General features: G+C 39.0%; 1 protein-coding gene across 1 annotated transcript in view; it reads left to right on the forward strand.

Annotated features, from left to right (window-relative positions):
• The window catches only part of L3MBTL4 (L3MBTL histone methyl-lysine binding protein 4), a 381883-nt gene that overhangs the window by 198290 nt on the left and 156675 nt on the right, over positions 1-26918 (forward strand). The window contains exon 12 of the mRNA XM_036245527.1: positions 21339-21441. Within this exon, the coding sequence (XP_036101420.1) occupies positions 21339-21441 (103 nt within the window). The remainder of the gene's footprint in view (positions 1-21338; positions 21442-26918) is intronic.

A 26918-nucleotide genomic window follows, 5' to 3' on the forward strand; every position in this document is an offset into this window, starting at 1 on the left:
CCTCAGGAGATGACTTTTCTCTTTATCCTCATCATCCTACAGTATTGTATTCTCACTTCTTCCTTTTGTTAGAGGTACTTTTTTTGTTGTTTGTTTGTTTTTTGCCACTCTTGTGCCCAGAACCCTCCAGTGGTTTGTTCCAAAGATCTTCCTTTCACCCAGTGGCCCTCAGCAGTGGCCCCGAAGCTCCTGGCGAGGTTTTGTACTCTTGTCCTTGCTCACTCAGGGCGGCAGCACCCCCCTGGCGCTCTCTCCAGCACCCAGCATGCTTCCACTTCTGCTTCTGCCCTCCCGTTCCGGGACTTGGAGCCATGTGATCCCAAGTCTTGTCCCGCGATGCCTTCTCTGTCGAGCTGTTTACAGACAACCGCCCTGCCATTCTTTAGCTCTTTCAGCTGCCTTGTGTTTCTGAATGGCCGTTCTACAGGTGGACATGATACAATAAGTGTATTTGTTTCTGTGCTCACCCCTCTCCCGTACTGGAGTGCTTCTGCCATGGTGACCGGCACCTTGTGTGGCCCACTTCTTCCTACGGGCTGCGGGCTAAGCCTGTGCTCTCCACAAACAGCAAGCCCTCGGCGAATATTTATTCAATATGCTTGTTTTTCTAACTTCCTACATTGTATAAATGTAATTTGTCTATATTTATTTCACCCTACCTACCCCTTCAGCCCTTGTTTTAAACACACTTTTATAAATGATAGTTATAAAGAATAAAATATTCGACTGCATAGAAATGTTTTGTTAATGTTTTCAGATAGGGATAGAATAATAAAAATATGACAGGCCCCGCCCTGGCCGGTTTGGCTCAGTGGTTAGAGCGTCAGCCTGCGGTCCGGAGAGACCCGGGTTCGGTTCCCGCTAAGGGCACGTACTTCGGTTGCAGTTTGTCCCCGGCCCTGGTTGGTCGTGCAGTGGCAGCCACTCGATGTGTCTCTTCACGTCGATGTTTCTCTCTCTCTCTCCCTTTCTCTCTCTCCCTCCCACTCTATCTGTACAAAAAATGGAAAAATGTCCTCGGGTGAGGATAAAAAAAAAAATATATATGACAGGCCCCAGTGCCTCTATTAAGGGAGATATAGTAAGAGACAAAAAAAGAAAACAGAACAAAACCAGAAAACAGTTTTTAAATTGAATGTAGACTCAGGTGCATCACTTGGTAACTAATAGACTTTTCTCATCAGGTGTGTGTAGAGTGTTTTTTCTGAAATGGCAAAGAACTGACGTGAAATGACAAAAGCTGGTGGGGGTGAGGAGTGACATAGTGGACTGCTCAGCCCTCCAGGTAGAGCACCCCATGAAGGTGCCATTTGTCAGAGGAGCCTGGCCTGCCCATTTGTGCCATGAATACCAAGCATCACATACTTGAGAGCAGCAAACTGCTCTTTCAGCTTAGGTATGAAAATAAGTAGATGTAAGAGAAAGGATTTGATTCATATTCTTGAGAAGTCCAAGCCTACCTTTATCCTTGGGAGACACCAAAGACGTGGATGTTGAGCATAAAACTGACAGAATCCTCTGAGCTCACCAGGTCCCAACATGTCATTCAGAAACATATAGGCATAGTGTTTGCCCAGCTTGTTGGAGGCAGAGGTGAGTCTTAGGCCCTAGTCAGAATGAACGTCCTGATATGCCAGGACCGTACAGTGTGTACATACTTTTATAATCATGTGAGGCTACTCTGTCACCCCTTTTTAAACAGAGAGGTGGGTGATCCAGCTGGTATGAGGTTCCAGCCTTGGAGAAGCCTGTGGAAGTACTGAGTCTTGGCTTCCAAAAAGGGGTGGCACCTCTATTGTGCATCATTAGCAGAGTTGCATGAGGCATGATGGGAAAACGGTATGAAAAAATTAGGTAACATTGCAGCACAGCCTCATGCCAAGAGAGTCTGAATTAACTGCACATCATTTGTACTGATTAGCAGCTCACAGGGTGCACAACAATTTTAGGAAAAGGGCTGATTGAGCCTTACCTTTCCATACAGAGGAATCCTTAGTGGGCCTAGGAGGAGTCCCCTGGGTTCATTCTAAAGATAGTTCCCCCAAGTTGGGTGGTCCTAGCTGTTTGCTCTAGACCCCAAATTTCTCTTTAAGGGGCTTTTGTATCTTTGACCTTAGGCTTTGCCTTACCTATCAGTCTTTTCAGAGACCTCAAGTCTCTTACTGAGGCACAGAAGAACTTCTGATTCCTTCTGGGTCCCATGCAGTTGTGCCGAAGCAGAAGTATAGCCACGGGCTCATTGACTTGGCCACTGGCCACTGCTGCGTCATCACCTCCTGCCATGTGGGATCTAAAGGAAGCAAAAAGCTGGTCCCTGCCCCAGCCTCATTTGGAGGCTTCTTCTTAATAAATAAACGACCCCCTCCAATATTATCCTGAAGAAGGGGGTGATGAGAACAGAGGGAGAAATTCAACAAGAGAGGAAGAATGTGAATACACATACCTTCGACCTGTGTGTCTTCCTTTCACCTGACAGCTGCTTCACACACTCCTTTCAATTTCTTAAATGCAAATTTCCTTCCACTCAGGGTCTTTGCCTATGTTATCTTTGTCCAGAATGGTCTGTGTGCTCTTAGAGAAGAGGACCTTTTTCTCACCCTGTAGAGTTCATCCCAAATAGTTTCTTCTGAGGAAGGAAGGCCTTCCCGGGGCACATTATCTAAAAGTAGCCACCACCATTATAATCCATTTCACAACTGCCTTTTCTCACAATATGTAACTATTTTAATTGTCTGTTTCCTAGCTTTTTGACTGTAAGCTTCATGAGTGGAGGATCGATGAGTGTTGTGTCTGTCATCATTTCTCTAGTGTTTGGCTTCCAGTAAATATATTTTAGTATATTCATTTCTCTATCTAAGAGCTGGTTCATCACTTATGCCAAAACATGCATCTCTAGAGGCCACTTTGGACTCTTGCCTGTGACCTTTATGGAATGAATTCTTGAGTAGTAGCTATTGAATTAGTCTAGTCAGGACTAGTAGTAAAGATGTGGGCCAAACACTCCTCATTAATTACTGACAAAGGAAACTTTCATAAATAAAAAGTTGACAGGCAGAAAAAGGAAATTTTCTAGCTGGCTTCTGTGTCTAAATAATTTGGTCATTGTGCTTTCTATAGCTTCTATCTGATTTGTATTTAGAACTAATTATGATGCTTGATTACAAAGTAAGTTAAATGAAGCATTATTATGAAGTTAATGTATATATTAGTATAATAGCAATAAAAAGTAAAATAATATACATAGTTTTGATAATTAAAGACTTTGAGAACATGGTCCATTTATTTAACTGTTAAACATAAAAAGTAAAATAGAATATAAGTTGATAAAAGATAGAGTGAATTTTTATCTCATTTGTTTCTTTACACAGCAGATGTATAATAGAATGATTTGTAAATATACCCTATGACCTAATACATTGTGTATCCTGTTAGGTGAGATAAAATTCATTCATCTACATTAAGAAATGAATAATTAATAAAGCCCTCTTTGATGAACATTTGGGATCCTGTTGAATTAGAAAAGTTTTATTCCATCAGAGATGGAAATTCACCTAGATTATAAAATAAGAGTCGATTTCTTACAGCCTGGATATGGAATAATAAATATGATGGATACCTGTCATTCTAAGGAAATAAATGAAGATTAACTTAGTCAGATAACAGCACATTTTCAATTTTGCTCTATTTTAAAGACAATTTCATAAGGAATCTTTAGTACTTGTTCTTTCAAAATACAGCAAGCACATAATCAGCAGTTTTAAGAGTCCCTAAGTACTCATTGACTTAATAGACAATTACAGCACATTGTGTTTTTAAAAAAGTTAGCTATTTTAGAAGTCCCTAATTACAGATTTACATGATAGACTTATCAAGGAAAAATAATACATTTCAAAATGTACTTATAGTCTTAATGATATTATCTATTTTAAATAGCCCTTGTTGAAGTGCTTATTCTGTGCACTCTGCCTTATGGAGGTGTGAGGGCAGAATTCATTTACATTGTTCTAAAACAGTCTTTGAGATCCTGGTGGCAGCTCAGAACAATTTTACAGATTGTTTTCCCATCATAGCTAGATGACTTTGTTCGCTGCTGGTCAGTTGAGGTGTAAAAAGGTGGCTATTAGCCCTGACCGGTTTTCTCAGTGGTTAGAGAGTCGGCTTGTGAACCAGAGTTGTGGGTTTGATTCTGGTCAAGGTCATGTGTCTCAGTTGCAGTTTGGTCCTCAGCCCTGGTCGGAGCGTGCGGGAGGCAGCCAGTTGATGTGTCTCTCTCACATTGATATTTCTCTCTCTCCTCCTCCCACTCTATCTGAAGATAAAAGAAAAAAATATCCTCAGGTGAGGATTAAAAAATTAAATTAAATTAAATTTTTAAAAAGGTGGCTATTCATCTTTCCATTACAAACATTGGTAAATTGTATCTAAACAAGGTTTAGTTCTGTGCATAATTATAGACATTTTAAACAAATACACACTAACTTCTACAAGTCTCAACTAACTCAGTAGTTTGACAATTAGCTGAAACAGGTTCTTATCCTGTCACAGTTTTGTGGCTGGACATATCTGGCCAGATTTGTAGATGGCAGCGTGTGGATGTCCAGTGGAGATCCTGGGTTGGGCAGGAGACCTTTCAGGATTTCTCTGTTTTAACCTTATTCAGAAGACTATATTACCTTCAAGGGAAGGGGGAAAGGATGAGATGCGATTAGTATACTCCTGCCCCTACATTCCTGTACAGGTTCTGATTCATGGAAACCTTGAGTGATCCACTGAGGGCCTGAAAATAGTACTTGAGAGGAAGGGTTTTACCATCTTGGAGGGTAGTGTTGCTGTTGTCATTGAATAAAGATTTACTTGGTATCTTGAGTATACTGAGCACTGTGCTTTGGACTTAGAAAGTCCTGTGGGGCTTTCTGCATTGGTGACAGTGATGATGGAGCTTGGAGAGAGAGATGGCCCTGTGGACAGGCACTGAGGAGGACCTTGGTGGAGGTCATGCAGACATCAAAAGACTGCTCCTGGTGCCACAGACATCCCCAAGATGCTCTCTCCTATTCACACTGAGCTCTTCTTTCAAACTTGAGGATTGGAGTGGGAATGGAAAGTTAAGGAAGGCAACTCTGGGTGTTGCTTTAAAGACAGGCTTAGCTATATTAGTTTCTTAAAGATATTTTGTTCATCTGTTTTCCATGATTTTAGAAAGATTAAAAAATAATTGTCAGTTTTAATTTATAAATAGTTATATCCTTAAGTGACTTTCTGGAATGAAGATAGAATCAAATATCAAATATTTTATTGTAAAATAAACATACATTTGCATAATGAAAGAAGCTGTTTCTCTTTTTTTTAGAAAGATTTTTTAAAAGTGGACTTTTAGAAAGAGAAGAAGGGAGAAGGAGAGAGAAACATTGATGTGAGTGGAACATCGACCAGCTACCTTCTGCATATCCCCTACCAGGGATTGAGCCCACAATCTGGGCGTGTGCCTTGACCTGGAAACGAACTGGCAACTGTTTGGTGCACGGGACTACGCCCAACCAACTGAGCCACACTGCCAGTGAAAAAGAAGCTCTTTCTAGATTTTTTTTTAAACTTTTTTCTTCTTTATTGATTTTAGAGAGAGAGGAAGGGAGAGGGAGAAAGAGATGAAAATATTGATGAAAGAGAACATCGATTGGCTGCCTCCTGCATCTGCATGCCCTTCACTGGGGATTTGGCTCAAAACCTGGGCATGTGCCCTTACTGGGAATCAAACTGGCAACCCTTTGGTGCATGGGTCGATGCTCAACCACTGAGCCACATTGGCCTAGCTGTTTTGTTTTTTCACTTTGGATTTTAAGCAACCAAGAATCAACAAGTTGAAAATATACACAAACCTACAATTCAGTGAACACTGCAAATGGCAGACTTACAGAACTGAAAATTTTGTAGCATATTTAGGAGCTGAGACTCCTTGGCTTATATGTTACTTTAAAAATATTTATATATAACATGTAATATTTATTTATATATTATATATATGTATATGTATATATATATATATATATATATATGTGTGTGTGTGTGTGTGTGTGTATATATATACACACAGAGAGAGAGAGAAACATTCATCTGTTGCCTCCAGCATGTACCCTGTTCAGGGATCACACTGGCAACCTGGGTTTGTGCCCTGACCAGGAATTGAACTTGCCACCTTTTGATGTATGGGATGACACTCCAACCAACTGAGCCACACTGAGCCAGGGCATTTTGTTTCACTTTTTATACATGCTTTGCTATTATTTCAAACCAAAAAGTAAAAGTTAGAATTTTTTTTCTTACCAAAACAGAAAGTTTCACTTCAACATATGAGATTATAGTGAGGGCAGAATACCATGCACAAGTCTTTGGACTAACAACCCTGCACCTACACATACAACACCAATGACCATAGATCTTTCCTTCATGACCTGCTCACAGGTGGACATATTTTAGAGCTCCTCACCCTAGGGGCTGCAGTTGCAAAGCCAGAGGTGCTTGGACCAGTCAGAGTAGCTCCTCCCTATTATATTTGAAGGGCTGCTGGACTGTCTTCTGCTGCATCTCACCTGCCCTGCAGCATTCTTTAGAACACTCCTAATTTTACTTTAATCGTCCCTTCACAAATCTTCTCTCTATGTAATGTTATTTCTATAATCATCAAGTAGTTGAAAGCCATTAGTGGTAAGAACACAGTGCTGATAGCATACTAAACTGGCACATGCATCCAAGTAATACATACCTTCTACATAACTGACTACTCCTGACCATTGAAGTCTTTTATGGCCTAAGGAACTGTAAAACAGAGTAAAAGAAATACAGTTTTTGCATGTTTTTCTTCTCTTTTTAGTTTATTTTATTTACTAAAATTAGCATTGGTTAATAAAATTATATAGGTTTCCACTGTACAATTCTATAACACATCATCTATATATTGCATTGTGTATTTAGCACCCAAAGTCAAGTCTCCTTCTGTCACCATTTATTTTGCCTCCTTTATATTTACTACCTCCCCCAATCACCTTTCCCTCTGGTAACCACCATACTGCTATCTGTGTCTGTGAGTTTTTGCTTGCTTATTTGTCTTGTTTGTTTATTAATGCTTTCAGTTTTATGTCCCACATATAAATGATATTATATGGTTCTTGACTTTTTCCATCTGACTTATTACACTTAGCTTGATATTCTCAAGATCCATCCATCTTCCCTGACTTCAGATTACACTACAGAGCAGTAATAATCAAAACAGCATGGTATTGGCAGGAAAGCAAATTTTCTTTCTTTAATGTGCAACTTGTATAATATCCCCGACTAAATTTTATACAATGCCAGGCTGCCATGGAAACTTTAGCAACAGTGGGGTCACATCTTAAACTAGAGTTAGCTTCTGAATTTAGCAAGGAAGGCAAAAAATGTGTTTAATCACAGTTACTGAAAATTGTGTCTCAGTAAGCCCAACACAGAGGGTTATCCGCTGTCATTGAACTAAACAGTCAGCACGTGTTCAACATTAGGTGATGTGATGGCAAGTTGAGGGTCATGCTATATGAAAACAATATCGTATTTGAAATATTAGGACCACCCTGGCTGGTTTGGCTCAGTGGGTAGAGCGTCAGCCCATGGACCAAAGAGTTGAGGGTTCAATTCTGGTCAAGGGCATGTATCTCAGTTATGGTTTGGTCCCCGGCCTTGATCAGGGTTATGCGGGGGGCAACCAATTGTTGTGTCTCTCTCACATTGATGTCTCTCTCTCTCTCTCTTTCTCTCTCACCCCTATTCTATCTGAATATAAATGGGCAAATATCTTTGGGTAAGGATAAAAAAAAGAGAGAATAAATAAATATATAAATACTAGGACCATTGCGAGCTCAGAGATCTACTCCCATTGGGAGGAGCACATGAGGACTGAGGAGAGGAGTGATAGTCTCTGACTCCGTGCACATGCTTTTTACCATGTCCATTGCTGAGTAGTGTGATGGCATCACCCAGACTTTATTCTGTTTATTGTGCATAGTTGACTACCTTGACATTCATGGCTACCCTTGCATCCTTTAGAGTTAGAGTAGTGGATTAAGAAATTTGTGTACATAGCCCTGGCCAGTTTGGCTCAGCGGTTAGAGCGTCGACCTGTGGTCCTGAGAGACCCGGGTTCAGTTCCCGCTAAGGGCGCGTACCTCGGTTGCAGTTTGTCCCCGGCCCTGGTCGGTCATGTGGGTGGCAGCCACTCGATGTGTTCCTTTCACATCGATGTTTCTCACTCTCTCTCTGTTCCACTCTCCCTCCTACTCTACCTGAACAAAAAAAATGGGAAAATGTCCTCGGGTGAGGATTAAAAAAAATAAATAAATAAATAAAAATAAGAAATTTGTGTACATAGACATATAAAAGTTTCAATTATAAGCAATTATAGCTTATTGAATAGCATAGCCAAGTGAAAAGAGCACAAATTTGCAAGTTAGGAACCTTGAATTCTTGTGCTAACCACTAAAATATGATTTATGATCTGGCACAGATTATTTAACCTTCTAAAACTTTATTTTCTTGTTTGAAAAAATAAGTGGATGGACTAGGTAAGTAGTTCCCAAACTGCATGGGTACTAGGTTTGTTGGGGTGATCACTTAGTAAGTTATATAATGTCCAATCACTCACTGGATTATACACATGAAACTAATGTAATATTATATGTCCACTGTAGTTGAAAAATAAAGATTACATTAAAAAAAAAATAGAAATGAGATTCATAAGCTTACCTCCAGAATTCTGATTTTGTGGGATCTGAAAATTTATATATTTAAACATATTTGAGTCCTTCCTGCTCTGTATGCCAGTCACGGGACCTCTCTCCTTCTTCCAGTAGACTCTCAGGCTCCCATGTCCTCTGGCTTTGCAGAGCCTGGTCTATTGCTGTCCTGCTGCTTTGGATTGGACTGAAATGGCAGTCCATGGGGTCCATGCTACTCTTGGTGTCACACAGTCATAGGCAAGTTAATATTTAGATGGTTTGTCCCTATGATGGGAGCTTTCCCTGAATGGGGTACCTTTATTCTGTGATGAATGTGAACATTGTTATTTGCCGTTTTGGTCAGGCAGCATGTAGGTAATGTAGTCTGTGGTATCTCCCTGCATGGAGTTCCCTCGGAGCAGCACTAACCCTTATACTCAGGCCTTGTCTTTCTCTCTAAAGTCCATTCCAGACTAATTCAAAGCCATCAGTGAAGAAACTGGAGGGAGAGTGATCTGCCCCTTTCATTTCATCCAAGCATTTGTTACAGACTTTCTTCCTGTTAGAAATATAGCAATTCAACCAAAACTATTTAAACATCATTCAATATGGGAATGCCATTAATTGTAGAGTAAGGTTTAGAGTAGAAGCCCAAAAAAATGTAATTATTAATTTTATATACAGGTTGGGACAAAAGTACATTTGCAGTTGTGTGTATGGAAAATAATACAATAATTAATAAAGAATAATGCAAGAATGAACTATTTCATGTACTCACAACTGTAAACCTACTTTTGCCCCACCCTGTACACACCACACACAACATATATATATGAACTTCTTAAGCAACTGTCAACAGTTTCTATTAAGAATGACCAAAAGATTATTGGTAATGAAAATTCTTAATATGGCTATGTCAAGGCTAATTTGAGGGGTATTATGAATGTCATAGGTTCTGCTTTAGATGTAATTTACAGGCTGTTGGAAAAATGTTATAGTCATCTATCCCACTTAAATTTTTATATTTATATATGTTGTGTTAGGAGGACAGATGACATTTTTGTCAGCAACTAATTTGATTTTTTTTGTCAGCAAATTATATGTAACACTTTCAATGAAAATTGAACTTTTAACAGAAAAGCATTTTAAGGACTGGGGAACCCCAAAAACAATTCATAAGGGACCATGATATACTTACAGTATTAGGACTGTCCCTTATCTTCCTTCATAGGAATAAGAAAAATCCTAGGAATAAGAAAGTACTAAGTTGCCATAGTCTTGGCTTCTATTTAATATCATGTTGCATGAGGTAAAGTGGGAAGGAGGGAGAGTGGAGGAGAGGGAGAGAGAGAGAGAATGATTGAGGAGAGTTAGGGTGGTTTTGCAGCATTTTCATTTAAATTAGATGGGGATAATCTATTTACATAAACCTAGTACCAAATCAGTCATTTTTTTTTTTAAAAAAAGTTGATTTTATATAAAAGACAACCTATATTCATAGCAGCACTATTTACAATAGCTAACATCTAGAAACAACCCAAATGTCCACCAGTAGATGAGTGGATAAAAAAACTGTGGTGCATGTACACAATGGAGTACTATGTAGCTGTGGGAAAGAAAGATCTCTTATCCTTTGAGATGACATGGAGGGACCTGGAGACTATTATGCTAAGCAAAACAAGCCAAGCAGAGAAAGGCAAATATCACATGATCTCACTTATTTCTGGAATATAACTAACTTAACAAACTGCTGAACAAAATTGACCTAGAGACATAGAGGTAGGGTACAGACTGACAAACCCCAGAAGAAGGGGTGTTGTGGGGGGAAGAGATAAACCACAGAACTTATATGCATGTATGCATAACCAATGGACATGGACAACAAAGCCAGGGACGGGGCAGGAGGGATGAGGTAGAGGGTGTCAATGGGGGGGAAAGGAGAAACATTTGTAACAAAAACAAATTAATAAAAATAATAATTTAAAAAAATTGAACTTCCATTTGACCCAGTGATCCCACTGCTAGGAATATACCCTAAGAAGCCTGAAACACCAATCAGGAAGAATATATGTACCCCCATGTTCATAGCAGCACTGTTTACAATAGCTAAGATCTGGAAACAGCCCAAGTATCCATCAGTAGACGAATGGATAAAAAAGCAGTGGTACATATACACAATGGAGTACTATGCAGCTGTAAGAAAGAAAAATCTCTTATCCTTTGAGGTGACATGGAGGGTCCTGGAAAGTATTATCCTAAGTGGATGAAGCCAAGCAGAAAAAGACAAATACCACATGATCTCACTTATATACGGAATATAATGAACATAACAGTCTGAGGAATACAGTAGACCCAGAAACATGGAAGTAGGGCACCTACTGACATCCCTCAGAAGAGGGGGTGGGGGGGTGGGAAGAGATAAACCACAGAACTTATATGCATGTATGCATGACCAATGGACATGGACAACTAAGCCGGAGACGGGGCGGGGGTGGGGTAGGGAGGGGGGTGCCAATGGGGTAAAAATGGTAAAATATCTGTAACAAAAAAATAAATAAATAATTTATAAAAACAAAAACAAAAAAAACAACCTGAAGGAGGTTCAGAGCAAAAGAAAGTAGTTTTAGGTGGTTGTGGGTTTTTTTTATGATCTTTGAGACAGAATTGTATAAAAGTTAAAGTTTAGGAAAAAGTACATCTGTTTTGATTTCTTTTTTTAAAATAATGAAAAAATGAGATAAGACAATCTAGTGAAATAGTATTTGTATTAATTACTTTTAGATGCAATATTACTCTCAGTTTCTCACAATAAAGTTATCAGTTAGATATAGGTTCAATTCTATTTAGTTTAGTTACATGTAAACCAATTTGTGTGTGTGTGTATGAGCCAATAATCCCTAAAGTGTTTTCTACTCTTACAGTTCTGTACTTCAGCATTATGTCTGTGGACCCCTCCTAGTTTTTTCTGCATAAATTAGGAGTGTTGTTTTCCTGATTTTTTTTTTTTAAGTTTAAAAACTGGGCAACAAAACAGATTGGCAACTTATGAAGTCCTATTCTATTTAGTAATATAAAAAGAGCCCTGTTTTTTGTATTTAAATAATTGTGGTAAACTTGATGGTATAAATCCCTTACTTTAAAATGCTAATATGACATGTTTGAATGAGAGATATCTCAGTTTAGATCTATGTTTCTTCTTTTCTGCTTCATTGTCATTACAAACATATATTGGTTAGCACCATTCACGCATTTCTCACAGTCTTGTTCCTAGTCCTTACAGTGGCTTATACAACCAGATCGAAGATGTTTTGTCCAAATACCCAGGTTGAGTCATCCCTTTTTCCAGCAAACCTTTGATCTCTCTGATAGTGTACCCATATTACCTATGAGGTGCTCTTTTTCTGGGATCCTTGTATAATTATCATACCCACCATATTATTCTTTCTCTGTTTAAATTTCAATGTATGATAAATGCATTTTATCATATTTGCTAAAAAAAAAACCTCTTTGACAGCTGCTCTGCTGTCTTTTTTTAAATACCGAGGAAAGCCCAATATACCATGTTTCACTTTTTATCATCACTGCCCAGAAGCTCTGTCCAATCTATGGAAGGGACATCTAGAAAGCTGTCCATTGCTTTTGGACTCTTTTCTTAGTATGTTATTGTTTCTGTGTGGTGGAATTAGCATCATTTTTGTATTCACTGGTCCTTCAGGACTCTAGCACATTCCTAAATATTTTCCTCTGTTAGGTAGATGGTCAATTTACCTTCCTCTACTAATGTCTCCATTGCTATACTTTAGTGGTTTTTCTGTATAATCACATAAGTATAACATTCACATTTTTAGTAACCTTTTAAAAATTGTTTTTCATTTTTATTTGAGAAAGTAGTTATTCTATTTTATCTATATATCATGAAATCTGACAACCTGAAATCTAGTACAAGCAAACATGGTGTTTAGTTATACTATTTCTTTCTGCTTTTGAGAAACTCATTATGGTATCACAATGGGTATTTATTGTCCCTAATTTTATTAGGAGATGGAGAATAAGCATGATTAACCTATAATTTTAGTTTGAAATATATGCTTATTATTCACATTCTCAAACATTCAAGGGTAATTATTTCATTAAATCTTCTTAACAAACTATAATATAAATTTCCTGAGTGCGGGGTAGAAAAGAAAACAGGATGCTAATCTAAAAATTTCCAGTTCAAAACAAGATAGTGAAACCTTAATTATTTGAAGTGAGAACATATGCATGTTTGAATAGTTTACTTACTTATTTTTTATTCCTAAGTTTAATATTGTTGCATTCCTTGCTTTATTCTTAGTCTCAGATGATGCTCTTACTGCCTATTTTGTGAGAAAATAAAAGCTCTCAGGGGAGAAATTGGTCACCCCCACACACACACCCTGATCGACTTGGTACACCCTCCTCTGTACACATGTGCTTTGCCTCCCCTGCCGCAGGCGAGAGTCCCTGCCCTGTCAGAAGTCAGTCCGGACTGCCCACCAGCCTATCACTTTGGGGCCATTCAAGGACCTTTTCCTATAATTTCACCCTCTCTCTACATTTTCAAATTTTCTTTCAACTGAAACATTCCCATCATCACACTCAAACATAAACAGTAATAAGAGTGTCCATCAGTTAGACGAGTAGATAAAAAATCTGTGGTACATATACATAATGGAGTACTATGCAACTGTAAGAAAGAAAGATCTTTTATCCTTTGAGACACCATGGAGGAACTTGGAAAGTATTATTCTAAGTGAAACAAGCCAAGCAGAGAAAGGCAAATATCACATGATCTCACTTATTTTCTGGAATATAATGAACTAAACAAACTGATGAACAAAATAGACCCAGAGATATAGAAGTAGGGTGCAGACTGACAAACCTCAGAAGGGGGGGAGAGGAAGGGATAAACCACAGAATTTACATGCATGTACGTATAACCGATGGACATAGACAACAAAGCTGGGGACAGAGTGGGAGGGGATAGGGAGGAAGGGAGTCAATGGGGGGAAAAAGGAGAAACATCTGTTACAAAAATAAATTTAAAAAAAAACATTTGCTTGATGACAAACCCACTTCTATACCACCTTTAATATAAAAAGCTCCTCAGAATAGTTTACGCTATCATTTTCCCCTTTTTCCTCTGCCATTCTTCTTTGAATGTCAGTCAGGTCTATTCAGGTCTGTTCAGTGAAAATGTTCCTATTCCAGTCACCCCACCCTGCACACTGCCACCCCCAGAACCACTGACACCCTGTCTTTATGTGCTCCTCCATGAAGGATGTATTTTTCTTGGCTTTCCCCTCGCTGCTCCTTCTTGGCCTCCTTTTTCATGCTTTTTAGTCTTTACATATTGTGTTTCCCTGAGTGCAGTCCTCAGGCTTCTTCTTTCCCCCATTGACACTAATTCACTATGAGAGCTCATCTAGTCCATGGCTTTAAATAGCAGGTAGGAAGTCATCGCTACATTGGCACCTCTAGTTCCAGCCACAATGCAGAGCCTGTCTTAAGACCTTTACCAGTTTCTGGTAGAAGTAAATGCTTGTCAAAGGACAGGACCCCAGTATTTCCTCACTGATTCAGTCCTTCGCCATACTTTCCAGTGTTCCCACTCTGACCCCTATGATCTCATCTCTTGCCCCTCTCCATTGCCAATGGGGCTCCGGCTACACTGGCCTTCCTTCTGTTGTCTGTTGTCCCAGATGTCTCATGCCTTCCCTTCGTGTAAGATCCTGTTCAAATGTCAGGACTTTTTCCCCGACTACTCTGCCTTAAAGAGCATCCCATTCCCCTCTCGTCACTTTCTCTTCTTCACTCACTTTATAGATCTTCCTACAACCATCACTGTCTGACATTACATTCTGCTTCTCATTTCATTGTTTATTTTGTCTTTTGCACCAGAAGGTAAGCTCCAAGGGACGGGGCTTTCTGTTGGGTGTGCTGCCATAATCCTAGCACTACTGTCTGGCATATGACAGGCACTTAATATTTCTTTAAAAGAGTGAATAACCCTTATGGTTATTTTTTAAATAATAACAATAAATCAATTATTTTAACTTATCTGTTATCAGTGACATTTAAATTTGTTCCACTTTTCTGTTATGTCCTCTAGACACAATGCGAATGACATTTCTCTATAAAACACTTCCTAAATGAATCAAGTTGAACTGAATGCTTTTTCAGCAGAGGGTAAATAGTGTTGAAATAAGAATGCTGCTGCTGCTTGGTCCTTATTTTCTGATGCTGATCAACACCAATCTGAAGCTCACATAGTCTATCTTAATTTGCTTCAATCAGTGTTAGTATTGTCATTATGCTCTGGGTCAGCTCTCTACCAAATAAAATAACAATTATAAGAGGAAACTGCTTTCTGCTCAGAAGCAAGGAGATGATCTCAGCTTCCAACACATTCTGGGTGGGATAACAGGTCTTTCCATACATATCACTCATAGTTGCCCGTTGGGCCATGTTGAATAGACAGTTCACTTTCTTATTTCCTGGAGAGGAGTGCAGTCTCTTTATTTCTTGATTTGCCCTTGATATCTTACAGCATCTTCATATGACAATAGGTCTAATACCCACATGCACTTCTAGTCTTTGTTTCAGAACAATTACTTGATTTTACAAAATAAAATTGCTCTTTCATCATAATGGTTTAATAAAAAAGAGTTATTTTTTATCCATGACAGACACGGATGTGGGAGGTTCCCCCAGGCGTGTCTTGGGTTCAGGCTCAATCTTCCTTTATTCTCTGCCTTCTTCAACACTTCTACGTTGGTCCTTGTGCGAGTCACCTCGTGAACTCTTACATTTGTGTTCTGAAAAGGTCAAAGAAGGAGGAAATGGGCAAAGCAGCACCAGTGTCATCTCTACCCTTTTAATAGGAAAAAAAAATCATTTATAGACATCTTCACATTGCCTTTCCCTGAGGTCTTATTATCCAGGACAATGTCAAATGACTATGTCTGGATGTGAGAGAGTCTGGGAAAGCCAACATTTTTAGTAAGGCACATTGCTGCCCTAAATCAAGTCAGGGTTCAGTCAGCAAGAAAAGAGGGAATGGACGTTGAGTGGGTAACTACAGTGTCTGTCCTGGCTGCTAATGGCAACCGTGTAGTTCCGTGTGACGGGGCATCCATGAGGACATTTTACTACAGTGTCATGTTAGTGTGAAGCATTGTTCATTACTCAGATAATTTCCAATTTACAAGCATATTTTCCATTTCTTTGTTGTCCTGGCAGTAAGAAGTCTGCAATTAGATTAACTCCTGCCTGAGTACAAATTTTATAGAAGACCTGGAATAAATTAGAATTTATTCATGCTGCCTGATACAGTGAATAGCTCTTAATATTTTGAAATAGAAAACCAGATTGATTTTAGGCATGCTAAGGTCTGAATGAGAATCAAGTAGTGATTATTTCACAGCATTCTGGTCAGGATAAGCCAAAATAATACCTACAAGTGTTAATTGTTGTTGTCTTTCTGATCTTTATTCATTCCAAACACATACTTATTCCATATCTCTTATGTGCCAATTACTGCTGTGGTTGGTGCTGGGAATGCAATGGTAAACAAATTAGATAAGGTCAATGCCCTCACTTTCATGAAGGGAGACAGGTGATAAACTGGGAAAATAATTTCTAATACAGTGGTAAAAAGAAAACAAGAAAGGGGACTATGGTCAGGGACAGTCTCTCTGAAGAAATGATTTCAAACATTCTCAGTGAAATTCAGTTATTTTCTGGAGACCTATGATAGAAATTAGTTTTATTTTATTTCCCTTTATCCTAGAGACAATAGTATGAAGGATTGTAAAATTTACAGGTTTCCTTTTCCCACAGATGGCTCTCAGTCTTATTCACCATTGAGTTAACCTATTAAATTTCATACAGACTTTACCAAGGAAATTGTTAGATTCCATGCATTTGTGTAGCGTATTTTTCTTGACTCTTTTGTTATGTTCCCTTGATACACTTTTAATGTGATAATTCTCCCAATAGTTGAGGTCATACCTCTTCTTACAGATCTAACAGAGAGAATCATGACATCCATCAGAGCTTTGGATAAATATTTAAAAGATCACTTTAAACCTTAATTTAATCTAAAATAGTCTAGAAAAAAAAATGCCAAGTAGCATTCATTGAGAATTTACTGGAATATTGTTCGCACAGAGTGACATCTGGGCTGGCTGATGAGAAGTCTTTGTCTGTTGTTTGTTCTGTTTATGGGTTTAATGTTCTAGGCCTTTGTGATGGTGGGCTTGGTAGTGTATAATGAGGTGCAGTTTGGAGAAGAGTCTGTTTATATCTATCTATGTTTCTTTTCTCACAGATTCTTTTATTTACTGACTAACACAGGAATACTCCTCAACTAGGGACTTGTTTGCAATTTTTAAACATCAGTTCCTTCGATTAGTTTAAAAATTGATTTTTTAAAAAGCAGTTTCCAAAAGCTACCTTTGAATCAGGAAATTACTATTTCTTTATATTTATCCCTCAAGGTATTTTGTGAAGTTGTAAGAGAAAAAGTGTGTACGATATACTTTTCTTATTTTTTGATAAATTTAATAAAAAAATTTTCTGATATTTATTCTAATATCACCACACAGTGGGACCCAGTTTCAGTCAGTATTTTTGTTCAACATAGTCACACTATAATGCAAATGTCTTGGTATTTTTCTTAATCCTCACCCAAGGGTATGTTTTTATTGATTGAGAGAGAGAAACATCGATTGGTTGCCTCCCACTCGCACTTGAACTGGGGATCTGATCGCAACCTTGGCTTGGGCCCTAACTGGGAATAAACTTCAGTCTTTTGGTATACAGGACAATGATCTAACCAACTGAGTCAATCGGCCAAGGCCAATTTCCGGTTTTTACATAAGATTATTTTCTTGACCAAGAGCATCTTGAGGGAAGGACTGTGGAATACTCATATGTTTATTTAATAAGCATTTCTTGAGCACCAACTATGTGTCAGACTAGGTCTGATGACACAAGAATGAAATATCAGGCTTACAGCTCATATTCTAATAACAGAGATAAACATTAAACAAATAATCATTCAATTTGTAGTTTGGGAAATGTTATATAAAATGGGAATCTAACATACTCTGGGAAGGTAGCCTGAGGAAGTGGAATACAAGCTGTGGCCTGAAAGTAAATAGGAGTCATCCAGGCTTAGAAATAGGAAGGTCATTCCAACACACACATGCCCTACCTTGTGGAAGAACCTGGTAGGTTCAAGGAACAGGAAAAGACAGTTTCGATGTAGAATATTGAATATGGAGGAAAATCAAGTGAGCTAATATGTCTGACGAGATAGGAGTCAGATCAGGTAGGCCAGGCTGAGGAATTTGGACTGAATCCAAACAATGAAAACTCTTTCATGGTGCTAAGAGGAAATGATTAGATTTGTACTTTGAAAATGTCACTCTGATTGCAAGAAAGAGAATAGATTGGAATGAGTAAAGAATGGCTACAGATGCCCAGCTGGTGTAGCTCAGTAGATTGAACATCGTCCCATGCACCAAAGAGTTTGCTGGTTCGATTCCTTTCAGAATACATGCCTGGGTTGTGTGTTCAATCCCCAGTGGGGGACATGCAGGAGGCAGCCAATCAGTGTTTCTCTCTCATTGATGTTTCCATCTCTCCATCTCCCTTACTGTCTCTCTAAAAATCAGTATTTAAAAAAAAAAATGATGTGTCCTCCCAAATTCTGGGAAGATTAAAAAGAAAAGAATGGCTACAGAAATTCTCCAAGGAGAAGATGATGACTTGGGTTAGGGCAGTCACAGTAGTGATTTAAAAAAATAGGCAGTATTTAAGAGATTGAGAGTCAATAAGAAGTTGAGGCAGAGTGCAATTGGAGAGAGATGTAAAGAATTACTTCCAGGTTTCTGGAATGGAGTGTGATGTGATTTATTGGGATGAGCATCTCTAGCAGAAAAGAAGGTTGGGGGACAAGATGATGACTACAGTTTTGAAAAAGTTGTGTTTGAAATGCCTTTGAGAGATACCATTGGAGGTGTATTGAAATTGAATATATCGAATTGGAAGTATTGGTCTGTAACATAAAAAATTTCTGGGCTATAACCTATGAGCATCTGTAGCATACAGTTGGTAAATAAAATGTTGAAATGGATAGCCCAAGAACAAAACATGGGGCTCTCACATTTTAAGGTTAACTAGAGGAGGAAAAGCTGGCAAGGAAGATAAGAGAATGCTCATATGCAGCAGGGAAATTGTCAGAGTATGATGTCACCAAAGCTGGTGGACAATAACAATTCAAGGAGGAGACAGTGATTGATAGTACCAAGACAGCAAATATGATGCATACTCTGCAGTGCATATTGGGCTTAATGCATAAAGGTTATTACTGACCTTAGAAGATAGACTGATGTGGTTTGAGGACTGAGATGTGAGGAAATAGAGACATCTTCTTCAGAAGTTTGGCTATGAGGGAGAAAAAGAGTGAACAGCAGTAAAGGGAAATGTGGATTTTAAGTAGAGTTTTAAGCTTTTGTTTTCTGTCTTTGTTTCTTTTTATAATGTGGGAGGCTGGAGTAGGTTTAAATGATGGTAGAAAGGATTTAAAAAGTCCAGGAGTGATAAGAATATCCCATAGCCTAAAGATGCTGGAGAATGAAGTAGCTAATACCCCAACATAATGGTGAGGGGTTTGCTCTGGAGAGGGAATTCTCCATGCGTTGTGATGGAAGGAGGGAAGGAAATGATGGTGCACAGGGGAGAAAGCTCCTGTTTTCTCAGCAAAGGAACAGGTACGTGGCATTCCTGAGAGCCAGTCATTGGAGCTGGGTGGAGAGTGTAGAGGAGTTCAGGTGATATTGAAGACAGTAAGTAGTTTTGGTAACAATCTGCACTGTTGTGTAATTTTTTCCCCAGGAGAACTTAGTTACACAAAACAGAGCAGCAGGATAATACATTTGATCCATGGTTGGCTTCACCCCCTCCCCCCATAGCCACTTAAGATAAAAGATCAGAGAGGAAAGGGAATTGAAATTATTTGCAATAGAGGGTCAAACACTGGTTGATGGACTCTAAGACGAGGGAAGAGTTATGGCAAGAAGGGACTGATGACTGATGGTGAGAAAAGAAGGGAAATCAGTGGCCTGGAAATCCCAGTGATGTTGGGAACATCATCAGGAGTTGGGTGGGATACCTGAGCAAGCAATCTGGAAGGTCGGGATTCTCTAGTCTGAGGGGCTGTTTGCCTAGTGATTTTAGAAGCAATGTCATTTTGGTGATGACAAAATCCAGAGGCTCAGATGGATTCAGGGAAGAAGCCACTGGAGATGAGTTGGTTCTGTGAGGGCAGCGTAGTGGACAGGAGGATTGTGTGGGTATTGAGGATGCCTTGGGTGTTGCTGGAGTTGGGTCAGAGTGAAACACAGTGAGTGAGGGCTGAAGCCTTTTCTGGGTGACAGGGGTGACAGAGGCAGATGGGTGCGAGCAATGAGAGGGCCAGTGCTGAGGATGCCCCATGGCATCAGCCTCAGAACAGGAGTATTAAAGAATAGGAAAGAACTGTAGTCTAGAAGAGATGCTGTGAGGAACAGCGGGCACTGACTTCCCGGCCAATTCTGAGATATGTGGGGTGTGAGAAAATGAACAATTTCTCTTGAAGAAAGCTGCAGAATGCCTTCTCTTCAACTGACTGCCAGATTAAGTTAGTGCTAGAAAATGGAGAAAATATTGAAATGAGGGCAGGAAATAGGAAGTTTGCACAGGAAATGAAAATGAGAGAGCTGGGGAGAGAGGAGGAAAGTGTGGGATTGTCAGGGAAATGGGCCCAGACGGTATGACAGTATGGGATAGAACATTCTAGGAGCTGCTGTTGATGGGGAAAAGGGAAAGTGAGGAAGAGCAGACTGAGGAGGATCACAGAACAGAGAAGGGGGTTTAAATCTTCATGCACTTTGTAGATGGATTGCCTCTGGTGCTTGATAGAACCCATCTTTGGCTGGAAGTGGTTATCCGTGGTGTGGGGGGTGTGGTATGCATGTGGTATGTGGGGTGTGTGGCGTGTGTGGCGTGTGTGGCGTGTGGCAGGCAGTGCTTTCTGCAGCTGGCTTTGACAGCTGAAGAGGAAGCATGGGCAGGGCATGCTCACTGTCTTTGGCATGCCCAATTACTAGCCCAGTTTCTGTCCAGTATTTGGGGGGACCTTGCTGTGGTTTAGTGGGAGTATAACGGGAAACTACAACCCACACTTCACCCCCTCACTTTCTCACTTCATGGCTGTATTGCTTTTGCCAGTATTATCTTCTGAAAGAGATAAGTGAATATTCTCATATCTGTTTTTTTTTTTTTTTCTTCAATGTTGATTTATTTTGCTCTGCTTCTGGTATTAGTTGCTAATGGTGTTATCTATTACAGCAATGATATTTTCTGCTAAATCATCTTATAAAACATCACAAGTACTCAATAAGTGTTTGTTGGTGATAATTTGTTTTCAATTTGTAAAGTCTCAATGAATATCATTTACAGATTTTAGTCTTTCCAGTTCGTTTTTACTAAAGGTGTTTTCAAGTTATATTCTTTTACTTCCTGAAGGAGCAAATGATGTGAAAATCCTGCCAGGTCAAGCTGTCTGTCCTACTCCAGGGTGCCGAGGAATAGGCCATATCCGTGGTCCACGGTATTCAGGACATCACAGGTAACTTTTTTCTTTATTAAATTACTTCAGGAATAAATTAAAACATTGTGCAGATTAGCAGCTATAGGTAGCATCATACATTACTTACTTGGAGCCAGACCTCTCCCTAGCGTACTGCCTTCTCTGTGCCCAAAGCCTTCCCTGACATTACTACTGTCTGCTCACCTCTGCTTTCCTAGAGCCTCTGGGACACCTGCAGCCCTGCCCAGACCCAGGTCACTTTTCAGGGCTTCTCCTCTGTAACCATTTTTTTAAGTGCACCTCCATAGGCTACACTTGCCACTCTAGGTCCCACCCCGTCGTGAATTTTCTCCACATAATTGCTGAGTCTTGCTTTCTTTAGAGAAATTCCAGAACCTCTTGCCTTTTTCCCTCTTGTTTTCACCTTGCCCCTATTTCTTTTTCTGTGTTTTTTATTCACTTGGAGATAAGTCTTTGATAGAATAGAAAATAATAAGTGTGAAGTTATATTTCAGAATATACCTGTGTTTTAAATATTTGATAACAGTATGGGAAGTATAGTGCTTATAACAACAACACAAAACAAATAAGTACAAAAAAAAGGTATATAAGCTCTTAATGCTTTTTTTTGTCCCATCAATTGGTAAAATGATAGATAGATGAATTATTTATATTGGTAATCTAGTTATAGAATATATAAATTTAGATATCTCCAACAAACAAATATTTTGTCTAACAAACAAATATTTTTAAAAACATCTCAGAGAAGTATGAAGAGAAAATAATAAATCATATAATGTGTGAAGCAAGAAAACATTTGTTTGAATAAAAGAAATCTAAATAGAAGTACTTGTTTTATCAGGTGGTTGCAGTTCTGGAAACCTGTATTTGGAACAGTTCCTAACAAATCAAAACAAGTGTTAGTATAAAAAATAATAGTACACACTCCCAAATAGCATACAGGAATGTTATATATGTAAATTTATATTAACATAAAAAAGAAGAATATAGTATTCATAGGAAGAAATAAACTGAAGACATGCAGACACCTTGCTTATTTGTGCAAAGGCGTAGGAGTTGTGGATGAGAGTGAGGCTGGACCTGGCGGAGACTTGCAGTGCTTTATGAGGGAAGGAGGAGAAGAGAGGAAAGGACCTGTAGAGGATGAGAAGGAGAGAGGAGTGATCACCTCACTGGCAGAGTGGTCTGTATTAGGTGAGGACCCTGTTGGACTTGATAGAACCACTTTCTGGACCACAAGGGGTATGTGGCTACAGATACTATTTCTCAGGCTTTTACTGTGTGTGTGTGTGTGTGTGTGTGTGTGTGTGTGTGTGTGTGTCTTTGTTTTCTTTTGTTTTTAAATTTAAAACTGCAAAGTCCAGTATGGTAGTCACTAGTCACGTGTATCTCTTTAAATTAAACAATAATTAGAATTAAATAAAATTAAAACTTTAAATCCTCACTTAGTCACATTTCAAGTGCTCAATAGCCACATGTGGCTAGTGGCTACCATACCGGAGAGCACAAAAAGTTCCCCAGGACAGCTCTAAGGGAGTTTACCATGTCTACCTTCTCATGATAGATTTTTTGAGTGCACGTTTTTCCAGATTAAATAACTGTTTATCTTAGTGCCTCTTCAAAACTTGAATCTTATCCTCAAGGTTAGCCACACCATAATGCTTCAGTTGGCCTGTCCATTAGCACTCTCTGGAGTTTCTTCTCCGGTAGCACTGGACCTGAAATAACAATAGCATCTCCTTAAGAGTGCCCAAGTAGCTCACTCAGGGCCCCTTCTTCCACTTCACCACAGCCGGTTTGCCCCACCATACTGCTCTTGTGTGTAGCTCATTCTCCTTCACCTGCTTGGATTCTGAAAACATTGTGAACAAAGTCACAATGGGCATGTTCCACCTTGTTCCAGCAGCTTTCCTGAACTTTTCTTACCCAGTATAAGGTCTGACTGCTTATACTTATAGTATCTAATTATGAATAATATTGAGATTTTCTGATATGACTTTTTTTTAACCAAGTGGCCTTTAATGGTTGACCTCAGAACTTCTGAAGAAACTAGAATGTAAAAATAAAGAACAGTTTAAAGAAAGGCATTCTATGACACTTAGGAAAGAAAAGGAAACACCAGACACATGTAGTAATGGGGAGAATGGGACATTTTAAGGGAACCAGAAGGCAAAAGGCATTATATCTCCAGACCTCATGATTCACAAGGCTGCTTGAGGTGACACCTCTGTGATTCGGGCATGGCTCCCCCCTGTCCTAGACTTTGCAGTGATATAGAGCAGGGCTCATGTAAGAAAGAGGCCTGTGGAACTCCTTTGGGCTCTTGACTTCATAGACCATCTTCTGTCATTCTTAGAAGTAGCCTTTTCTCTTCAAGAATAACATCTCCTCCTTCCTCCTCCTGCTTTTCAGATGGTTTTGAGAGACTGCTCTCTCATTGCATCAGTGCAACCTTGGAACACAAACTGCTCCATCTTACTTCTGACCATTTCAGCCCCGCGCTGAGGCAGGCTCAGGCTCCGGCTTAGCTATCACTCAGCTCTTCTCAGCTGCAGTCGGACAGATCTAGTGGTCCAGTAACCAACACCTTTCCAAAGCAGATGACCCTCCTGGAGCCTTCTGTCCTCATTCCCCCGGTTCCCAGTCTGAACTGGCAATTTCAATGCACAAAAAGGCTTGTTCTTCCTTATTCATTCTTTGGTTCAATATGGAAACTCACGTCCTTTATTCTATATTGTTTCTTCAATATGCCCTCTTTCCTATTTGCTCTGCTTTTTCACACTGATACTTGGATTTTCTCTCCTAGCATTAAACTTCTTATATTTTCTTCTCTTCTATGGAATATTTTCTCAATATTTGATTGGCATTTTTAATTATCCTATGATTGTATTTTCAGTTTCTGAAAATGAATCCTTATTCTCTAATTTTTCATTGAATCTGGTTCTTATTTGATTAATTGTGTCTTTTCTTAACTCTGACAATTGTTGAGGCTTTTGTTTTTCTGCTCCCTGGATCAACCTTTTTACCAGGTACTTGTGTTTTTATTTGTTTTTTGTTGTTTGTTTGTTTTTGGTTAAGTTGGTCAGCTTGTTTCTATCATATTAAAGGCATTTCTTAAATCCTGGCATTCTTACTACCAGAAAGCTGGTGGTACATTTGGGTCTGCCAGTTTGTGAGCTTCATGGATTGTGGTCAGGCAAGGGACCTGGCCATCACCAAGGATCTCCTAGTCCCCAGTGATAGGCCTCTTCTTCTGAGTAAGCTCTATTCAGCAGAGTTGATCTTCCAAATGTTTCCTGTTATATCTTTATGGCATCCTCTCTCTCAGACTCTTGCCTCTCAGCTTATCTTATCCATTTTCCAGTTTCAAAAGTGTGTTGAATTATTGTTTCTGCTATCATGTCTTCTTTCATGCTTTGTCTTTATGCATTTATGCCCTTTCCTTCACTTATTTATTTTTTAATAGTAAGACAGAGGATCTTTTATTAAGGAGAAAGAATAAGTTCATATTTCCAATCTGCTAAATTTTCTCTACCTTATTTTTAAAACTTTGTTTACCCAAAAATAATAATTCAGTTAATAGCATATTACTTTATGTCTGATTCTCTGCAGTTCTTCTAATCTACCTCATAATAGCAACTTGTTGGGAGAAAGCTCTAAAAGTCTAAATTCAGGATTGATTCTGAAGAACTAACATGTGGCCTTATTCTAATTCATAAGAACTTTAATAAAAGAAACTTACATACACAGGCGAAGCAGCTGCACTTCCAGTCATGAGCAGTAGGGAAGAATCCACCCCCTCCCAGGACAGGGTCTCTTTTTTCATAGAGGATTAATAGTAAAACCATATGTTAGGTAGTCACATAGATCACCAGAAAGAACAATGCATTCCTAAATTAACAGATAACATCAGGCAGTTATTATACTCCATACACTCATTAACCTCCTTCCTGGGAGCATGATGTTTACCTTTGGACAGCTTTCCTGAGTAGTCAGCCAAGCCTGAGGCTACAGAGAGTTCAACAGTTACAGAAGGTTAAACAGAGGGTCCAACATTTCCAGACGACTTTGGGGGTGGAGCCATATTGCACCTCTAAGTGAGTTCCCCTACACACCTTCTTCCTAATATACATAGAAAATAAAAGATTTTGTGTAATGACTTGTTTGTTTAGTTTGGCTCTGTAAATTTTATGAAATTACAATGGCTGATTGGAATACTATGTTGAAAGGATTCTCAAAGACATGGTTTTCATTTTATATTCACAGTACTTCTTAATTTATTTCATCTTCAGTTAAAACTTTTAGTGTGCCAAGAGGGTTCCTTAATGACATGTGTTCACATTTATCTGATTTCTTTGTCATTTGGCCTGTCATTTTTTTTGACATTATGTTACCACATAGTGAAATTGAACTGGGTGGAAATTTAAAAATAAACTTGCAGATGTATTTTTACTTTAATAAGTCAAAGGAAAAAGAGTATCTGACTTCAGATAACACTTTTAATTCTCAAAATGACATGATTAATTACCCAATTTAGTAAAAGCTTTGATGAGGTAACAAAAGGCCAGCCATAGGTCTTTAAATCACTTCTACCCTTTACTATAAAATTCTTGAAGGTTAATGTATATGTCTGATTTTACTGAACTGGGAAATAATAATGTAAGAATTCTCAGGGTTTTCTTTTTTCCTACCTTTAAAGAAGATTACATATGGAATGCTTAGTTTTATAACAACTGAAGTGTTCATTTTCAAAGACACTATGTTCTTTGACACATTCTAAGGATTTTCCTAAGTACAAAATTCCAGATTACAAGAATTTCCAAGACTGTAGAAGCCGAAACTTATTTTGGTGAAAGCAGATGTGACTTTGGTTAATGTCTGTGTAAGAACAGTTTATAGCAATTAACTGGAGGCCAAAATGATATCTTGTAATTTTAAATCACCTTAAAAACCAAAATCAAAGTAAAATATAAACCAAGAAAATGTATTCTCTTAAAAAGAAGAAATATTGCCCCGGCCTGTTTGGTCCAATGGTTAGAGTGTTGGCCTGCGGACCAATGAGTCATGGGTTCAATTCTAGTCAAGGGCACATACCTCGGTTGCGGTTCGTCCTGGCCCTGGTCAGGGTTGTGCAGGAGGCAGCAAATCGATATGTCCCCTCTCACATTGATGTTTCTCTCTCTCGCTCCCTCTCTCCCACTCTATCTGAAGATAAATAGAAAAATATCCTTGGTTGAGGATTAAAAGAAGCAGAAATATTGCCCTGGCCAGTGTGCTAGAGCGTCAGCCTGCACACCAAATGGTTGCAGGTTCCATTCCCCGATCAAGGGCACGTACCTTGGTTGCAGGTTTCATACCTGCCGCTGGTTGGGGTGCCTGAGGGAGGCAACCAATTGATGTACTTTCTCGCATTGATATTTCTCTTTCTCTCTCTCTCCCCCACCTTCCTCCCTTCCACTCTCTCTCTAAAAAAAAAAAAAAAAAATGGAAAAAAT

This window comes from Molossus molossus, unplaced genomic scaffold (genome assembly GCF_014108415.1).
Source record: "Molossus molossus isolate mMolMol1 unplaced genomic scaffold, mMolMol1.p scaffold_m16_p_6, whole genome shotgun sequence".
Taxonomy (NCBI): Eukaryota; Metazoa; Chordata; class Mammalia; order Chiroptera; family Molossidae; genus Molossus; species Molossus molossus.